Genomic DNA, 8,394 nt, shown 5'->3' with positions numbered 1-8,394 from the left:
GAAAGAGCTTTACTGTGTCTGCTGTGTTAATGCAGCTAAACTAAACAGGCTGTAGATCTGCTGAACAAAGCTGGCCATTTTCTGTGTGGTGAGCCTGAAACAAATATTGAGGATACATTCAATAGTGACTAATGCAAAGGTCAGGATTCTCTGACTGTAGCTATTGGCTTTGCACACTCAGCCACTGCAGTCCTTGGGGAACACTGCCTCGTGCTCTCTCCATCTTGCTCCTTAATACTGTGGTACAGAGTCACAGTAAGCTCATCAGGGAGCTGCATGTTTCAGCTGAACCAAACACAACTGGAAATTACTCACCACAGCAGCTGGAGCGATGAGGGAGCCCTGTGACACATGCTGCCTCTGGAGCTACATGTTTTTAACCAAGTCCCACTGGGAGTTACAGCAGAAGCCACTAGTAGTAGTCCAGTTCTCTTCCCCATACCCATTTTTAATTCCCACTTTGAGAACAGTAGCTGCACTGTGGAGGTCCTGCTCAAATCCTATATCAGGATAAACTGTAGCATTTCTGAACTACTCTGGGCTGCTGATACAGTCTACAGTTTCTGCAGCTAAGCAATGGAAATAAATGCAAATGCTGCACACTGTGCCAAATTCATGTGACCTCCTGCCCTGAGGAAAGCATAGGTCACCACCAGACAGACATGAGAGAAACAGCAGAAGTTCCTGCAATACTTATAAGTACCATCTCTCACAAAGTTGGCACTCATTGCTTAGTGAAAAGCCGTATTTCAGCTACCGATTTTTAACTCTTTTATCATCTCTAGTTTGCTGCAGAGGTTTCAGTATCTCCAGAGGTTAAGTGGTACTGTAAAAGGAGGAATACCTTAAGACATTGTTCCCAACAACTGTGGTGCCTCTCTAACACATCGCAGAACAAAGTGCATCAACACTAACCGTCTGGATCAGTACAAGAAAGACATGGAGCAGGCCCAGAGGAGGCCACAAAAATGATCAGAGAGATGGACCACTTCTCCTATGAGGAGCGGCTGAGAGAGTTCAGTTGTTCAGCCTGGAGAAGAGAAGGCTCTGGGAGATGTTACTGTAGCCTTTCAGTACTTAAAGGGGCTTATAAGAAAGATGGGGACAGACTTTTTACTGGAGCCTGCAGTGACAGGACAAGGAGTAATGCTTTTAAACAAAAAGAGGGTAGATTCAGACAAGATGTAAGGACGATATTTTTTACAATGAGGGTAGTGAAACACTGAAACAAGTTGCCCAGGGAAGTTGTGGATGCTCCATCACTGGAATTGTCCAAGGTCAAGTTGGACGGGGCTCCAAGCAAGCTGATCTAGTTGAAGATGTCTCTGCTCACTGCAGGGGGGTTGGACTAGGTGACCTTTAAAGGTCCCTTCCAACCCAAACCATTCTATGATTTTTATGAGTTTACTCTTACTGCCTGACCTGGTGCAGCCTGGGAGAAGACTAACAGATGGATAAAAAGTAAGGGGTCCAAAATGCAACTATAATGAGCAGCTACAGGAAGATTTGTGTATAGGGGTTGTGAACACAGAGAGATCTTGGGGAGTGGGGATGAGGGGCAAGAGGTAGTGGAAGGGGTTCGGGAAAGAAGGCCAGGGAAAGGAGAAAGGAAGGCAGAGCAAGGAGGCTTATTTATAAAGAGGTTGGCAAGCACTCTGTCAAGAAAAACTAATGTCCCATTTTGGCAGCAATGATTACAGAGCAGCACCAAATACTCAAGCCAGGAAACAGAGACAACTCCAAGCTCCTGCAATAAACAAAGAGTATGGGGAATCTGTGCTGCAGCACTAAAGTTTGTGACAGAAACTGATATTCTCAGGGATATATCTCACCTCTGAGATCTATAAGCTCACTGTCCGATTCTCTGAGAAATGCCATGCAGAATTGCTGCATAGAATTCTCTCTCTGAGAGGGATTTCAAAACTCAGGCAAGAAAACACGCGGGTCAGCTAGCACTTGGTAAATCTGACCCATGTGAATATGTGGCCCACTCCATGAGCTGCTGATACAAGGCAAGACCACCAGTCTGGCTTCAGACTGGTCTGGTTTTGGACAACGGGAGGCAGACCCATGACACTAACAAAGGAAGTTAATGATGCTGTTGTATTGCAACCAGCGTTATGTCTAGCACAGTCCAGACTCTAAATGCACAGAGTGTTTCCTGCAGTAACAGAGCAAACCTATTACATGGTATGTTTCCACCACATGCCGATTTAAACATGGTTATCAGGATCCATGATTTTCTGTCCTGACAAACAGGTGACATGCACAGAACTTGTACAGACAAAGCAGAAAATCTCACTGTCGCACAATTTCAGTATCAGTTGGGCTCTGCAGATAGAAGCTACAGTACCTCTGTGTCCCTGTGGCTCTTAAAATGTGGCTTCAGTGGCAGCAACAAAAGAAAAGAGGAACTCCCCTCTTCGCGACTACGCAACCGGTAGTGAAATTTTCAGACAGGTAACCCATGAGTTACTGTTTGTGAAAACAAAGAAATTAATAAACTCTTGAATTCCACAGAATGGTAAATGATGTGTGAGTGCCACATTCTGCCACTGATGGGCAGACAGGGGCGCTCCTCTAAGGATAGAGAAGCACCAGCCATCCCAAGGGGCAGCAGCACTCCCAGCACAGACTCCGGCCTTGGCAGGGGTGAAAGGCCTGACATTAGCCAGCCCCCTGAAGAGAGGAGCAAGTGGGCAGCAGATGGGCTAATCTGTGCTCAAAATACCAGCCTGCTCTATGGTTAGGTGTCCTGGTCACCCAGATGCGAACATGGCAGGCACTCCTGATGAGCAGCTTATCTTCGGACTTCTGTTCAAGAAATATGCATGTTAAAGGTTGTGAAGGAGACTTATTTGATGGCTAAATTTCCATGTGCAAAAACTACTAAAATTTTTATTTTAAAGATATTTGAAAAAAATAGGGGCAGTTCCTTTTACTCCCTTTGTAGACAGTAAATATTCTATGCTCCTGACATCTTCTGATAGCTGTCATTCTTCTCCACCCCACCAAAACAAACATCACACACAGTACTGCTTGTGCTATGCCTGTCTCTCTCATCCCTACCTTTCATTTAGTGCAAAGGAAACACTACCTTTTATTACCATAGGAACCACTCCATCTGTTTTAAAAGTGTCTATCACCTCCCTGTGTTTCCCTCCAGACCCATTAGCTGTGATGCCCAAGCAGCAAGGTCCCAGCTATGCAGGACCGTAGCAGAAGCATCACTCTCAGGGACATTGCTGAATTGGGCACCAATCAGTTACAGTTAAGGGAGGGAAAAACAGTAAAAAACAGCCAGTGGTTTGCTGCCTTTTGCAGTGCTGGCACCAGTGGTGACTGCAAGCTGCCCAGCCTTGTGCTCTTTCTTGCTCCCAGATGCCAGAGATGAAGCGTTTCTGCCCCTGGCTGGACAGGAAGTAAGTGTTCCTGGTAGAGCAAGCTAGAAGTAATAATAATCATAACAGAGGGGTAATATAAGGGCCAGTGGCTCTTAGATCCAGAGACCTAAGCGCTGTGAAAAAATCTCTAACTTCCCATTTGCCAATGCAGTCTCTGCTGCCCTGAAGTTAGGCACTGTGTCCCTAACTACCTTAAAGCTCTGATTTTCTGGAGATGCCCCACTCGCCTTATTTAACACATCCAAGGTAGACAAAACACGTATGTACTCAACTTCCACTGCCTTTCATGGGCCTGCATATGAGGCAGGTGGAAGCATTAGGGGCAAAGAGGATTGCAGCAGTCGCTTGAGCAGTAGTAAGAGTGGAATTAATACTCATAACTATAAACCAAGGGCAATCCCCTGTCCTCTGCTCATCCTTCTTCAGAGGATGCTTTGCTACTCTTCATTCTGTGCAAGAGACATTGATGGCAAAGCTCAGAGTACCAACAGGTGAGAGTACTTCTTCCTTTTCTATTTATCTAAAGCAGTGACACATTTTTCCCCCCTTTAAATATGCTCTTCTTAGCCACCCATTTGCGGAACTATATGAAAATAAAATTAAATCTAATAGCCAACAACTAAGTGGAGATCAGAAATGTTTTTCAAGAAAGGTAGGTTATCAGTATTAACTCCACTCTCAAAGACTGTCAAAAAGAGCAATGCGGAGCCCTATCAAGGGTGTAATCTTGGTTTTACAATGTTGTCTTGTGAAAACTGTGACTTGGTTTTCACACCTTTAGTTCTCAGAACACATATACACACTATATGTATTTCAGCACGGGGTGTTCAATGCCCTCTATGTGCAACCCTTCCCAAGCACATGAAACCAAATACTGTGCCTTTTCTCTGAAACGGGAGGCAGCATGTCTATCACAAAGCCTCTTCACTGCTCCTGTGGAGCTCTGGAGACAACTCATTCCATCATACTCCAAAAACAACAATCCCTATCAATTAAGTTAAATTGAAATTTGGAGAACAATAAAGTCATGGAGAACGCCTAGTTGAGCTACTCTGCATCCACCCAGCAGATGCCAATGGTACACACGTATTTCAGTGTTGCTGATATGCTCACTCAACAACTACTTGAAATGTTATATAGACAACCAACTCTTTACAAATACAAATTTGAGTTCAGCAAGAGAGACTGAGTATTCACCACCAGACCCTTTTTTTTCTCTTTCTAAAACAATGGTACTCAGCGTGCTGTTCACAGGGAAGAAGTTGCCTGAAAGATCCTCACTGCTTTGCAAGCTGGGCTCCTCCTGCAAGAGGTCCTGTGTTTGCGTGCACCTGTGCAATGCTGACATACCAAGTGAGGCTGGGGATCCACATATTTCTATGCAATTTCATGCCCAGCACCTGGGCACCTATGATTGCCTCTACCTGTCTTGGTTTTTTAGAGAGCAGCCGGAGGTTTTGCACTGGACCGCACTTAATCCAAACTGATTTACAGCTCATAAAGTAGGCTCCAGATAAGCTAACAGCATGGAGAAGTCTCATATTGAAGGGGTACTGACACTCGGGGCATCACTGGCATTAATGTATGTGTCTTGACAAATCATTTGTCAAGCTGTCCCTGAACTACATTATCATCTTCTACACACTCCCTCATAGGGTGGACCAGACTCAGGAGCTAGCAAAGCACCCCAGCAGTCAGGACACAGAAACGATGGCTATAACAGCTACAATATGTTCATAGCGTGAAAACGACATACCTCCTTCCAGCTATTTTAACATTAAGAAAGCCTATGCTGTTTTGTCTGCCTCCTAAAGGCACCAGGCTAGAGCGCCATGCCCAAATCCTCCTTACCTCCTGCACCATTTCACAAGAGAGACAGCATTCACCAAATTTCTAGCTATCCTTCCTGAAAAAATTTGAAGTAGTGATAGCATCTCTCTCCTGTGTTTGCTATTGTAGCTCATGATAAAAATACCGTCTCATATATTCACAGACTGCCATCAGCATTTAATAGCACTGGCAGCTCTGAAAAAACTTCTTAGCACACCTAGCATTTCCCCACGCTTCTGCAAAGGCTTTTCGGGTTGTTTAGCAGGTATCTGCCTCTACCTAGCTTGGTTTGTTACAGAAACTGCCCCACAGCGACTGCCAGATCTCTCAGTCTTGGCTTGGCTGCAAAGTATTCCTACTCTCCAGGTGAAACCGGAGGAGGTTCGTACACCTCGCATTCCACCTGCCGTCTAATGAGAAGAGGCGCCGAAAGGCCTTGCGGTGGCACAGGGGCCGACCCAGCAGGGAGCACCTGCGCCTCACCCCCTCCCGCCGGCCCCCCCAACAGCCAAAGCCCTGTGGCGGCGGCGTGACCCCCCAGCGACAGCTTTTTTTGCCGGTCGGCCCAACCGACGCCGGCGCCGGCCCCGCGGCCGCCTCGGCACCGGGGCAGGGGAGGAGAAGAGAAGGGGCGTCCCCTCTGCTGTCACTCACGTTGCGGTCGCAGGAGAGCCCGGGCAGGAGCGGCAGCGCCATGACCACACGGACCCGCCAGCAGCTCCGCACCGCTCCGCATCCGGTGTCCGCCGCTGGGGGCGCCGTTGCCAGGAGACCAACGAGGGGGCGGGACCGCGCAGCAGCTGGGACGGAGAGTTCCGGCCCCCACAGGCGTGCTCCTGCTGGCTCTCCCCGGCACCACCGGTGTTGTAACCCGCCCAGGCGGTACCGAGAGAAGGAGGGAGGCCCAGGCCTTCGTCCTCAGGAGCCCCGGACCCTCGGGGAGCTTGAGGGAGGTGTGGCGCTGCGGGCCCAGAGATGGAGGGCGAGTTGCGGTTTGCGACCTTTGAGGCCAAAGTAGAACTAAAATCCGAATCCATTTATTTATTTTTTTCAGAATTCGTTGCCGCTTTCTTCACAAATCTCCCAAGCTTTACCTCAGGCCCAATGCTTTGTGCAGTCCCTTCTGCTCCCCACTCCCACCGCCCTGGGTGCAGTAACCTTTGACTGAGCATGGTTCCCCCTCAGAGTAACTCTGGAACCGGGGTCATGGACAGCGGCAAATCCCACTGCATTTGCCATTTTCTGCACGAATTAATGTTTCTCGTTTTGTGAGTTTTTATACAGTACATTTTACTTCGGGGCCCTGGTGGGCTTGGGGAATGGGGGGGTGGGATGCTTTTACAGCTTTTTGTTTGTGTTTTTGCATTTTAGTCCACCGGGATGGTAAAACTAGGTCAGTGGGTTTCCACTTTCTGGTTTCCCAGTGCTATATTATGCACCTGCATTTGCATTTAGTGTGGAAAGGTAAACATTTGAAATGTATTTTAATTGAAAATAAAAGGAATCATCATTTTAATCACATTCATTTGATGTTGTGGGTGGTATTACACTCAAATTTAAATTTCAAACAGGAAATACATGGAGAGTTTCTCACGGTTGGTTTGAAGGGAAAGGGTTGTTTCTTTCTTTAATGGAAGTAACATTTTCCTTGTTAATAAGGAAGGATGCATTCCACATCACCTCCTATTCCAGAGAACAGCAACCATGCTACGTTATGTTCCTCCATTTTACATAAAGCTGTTCATGAGTATATTTTTTGATTAGAGCTGCTTTTTACAGAAAAATGAGTTCTTGGAAAAAATAGCTTAAACCCAAATATTTCAATTCTGATACGCCATCACGATGCCTCAGAGGAGCTGTACTTCAGTTGCTTAATGTCCTTATTCTTATAGATGGAGTGGATCTCCCCTGCCATATTTCATATTCTATGATGCATCAGACCATGAAATTCCCATAACATATCATCTCTCGTCCCTGAAACAGAGGCTCACAGAACAGCATGGCGCTCCCCCTACAGCTCCCATGGAGCGCCTGTGCAGCATTCGCTGTCAGAATTGGTATTTGGCCAAAATGTTCCGATTTCAAAAACTGTAATTTCAGTGAAAGTATCTCATTCTTTATTGCCAGAATTTTGAAATGGGGAAGGGGAGGAAAGGAGAAGGAGAAGGAGAAGGAGAAGGAGAAGGAGAAGGAGAAGGAGAAGGAGAAGGAGAAGGAGAGTGAAGGAAAGCTGTGCAAATTCTGAAATGCTCAGTGCAGGGCACCCCACATTGCCATACTTCAGCAGTGAAGCTTTTCCAGTATCGCTCATTATTCTTTGCACATTCACGTGATCCCCGATAACCTTTCGATGTGTCTTTATATACCTGACAAACGATGCATGGGAGGCAGCTGGCATACTCATACAACATACCTTTCAGTCTGGGCAGCTGTCATGAGAGAGTGAGGATCTTTCAGAAAATGGATCCAAACCATTTTATAGTGTGTATATGCCAATGAGTCTCTCTGAGATAAGTGAACCACCCTAGCTGCGACTTCAGACAGAATCTCATACGACCCTTGCAACTAGTGGCACAATTTCTCATTTGGGGTACTAACCATCATCAAAACACAATAGTGAAGAGTCAGTGTTTCTTTTCACTTCGTTCTTCCTTCAGAATTAATATCTCCTGTTTAGTTCTTATGGCTTGTTACGTAGTGGGGCGGTCGAAATGTCTCAGCACTCTCCTGGTATCAATAATGAACTGTTGCTCTAAGGCTTCAGGGAGCATGGGCAGAGGCCATATGGCTTCTTTAGGAAGGTTAGCGAAATGCATGGCATCAGCAGAGAGTCCAATACATTTCCAGCTGAAAACTCCATGAATTGTCCCCAGCCTTCAGGTCACATCTTTCTGCATAGAATTAATTACCCTTTGCCTCACCCAGTAAAGAAGCCATAAGGAGCTATGGAGAAAGGCAGTGTCTTCCTCATACTTCAGGAGCATGGTTACGATGTGGTGTTTCCTACCACTCTTCAATCATATTTTTGCTTTCAAAAGTGAAAAAAAATTAGAATATTCTACTTTAGAACAGAATTGTTTTTTCCTACATTACTTTCTTTTTGGGGTTTCTCTCACATGTTTTAACGCATGTGCTGGGTCAAAAACTGGCTGGATGGCCG

At 46.2% G+C, this 8,394-nt stretch overlaps 1 protein-coding gene across 1 annotated transcript in view; it reads right to left on the bottom strand.

Annotated features, from left to right (window-relative positions):
• EFHC2 (EF-hand domain (C-terminal) containing 2) overlaps positions 1-5,930 on the bottom strand; it is a gene marked incomplete at its 3' end in the record, with an annotated part of 36,459 nt that extends 30,529 nt beyond the window's left edge. Inside the window, exon 1 of the mRNA XM_010185661.1 lies at positions 5,889-5,930. Coding sequence (XP_010183963.1) covers positions 5,889-5,930 — 42 coding nt within the window. The remainder of the gene's footprint in view (positions 1-5,888) is intronic.
• Positions 5,931-8,394: the final 2,464 nt, after the last annotated feature.

This window comes from Mesitornis unicolor, unplaced genomic scaffold, assembly GCF_000695765.1.
Source record: "Mesitornis unicolor isolate BGI_N332 unplaced genomic scaffold, ASM69576v1 scaffold14350, whole genome shotgun sequence".
NCBI lineage: Eukaryota > Metazoa > Chordata > Aves > Mesitornithiformes > Mesitornithidae > Mesitornis > Mesitornis unicolor.
This window is presented reverse-complemented; position numbering and strand designations above follow the sequence as displayed.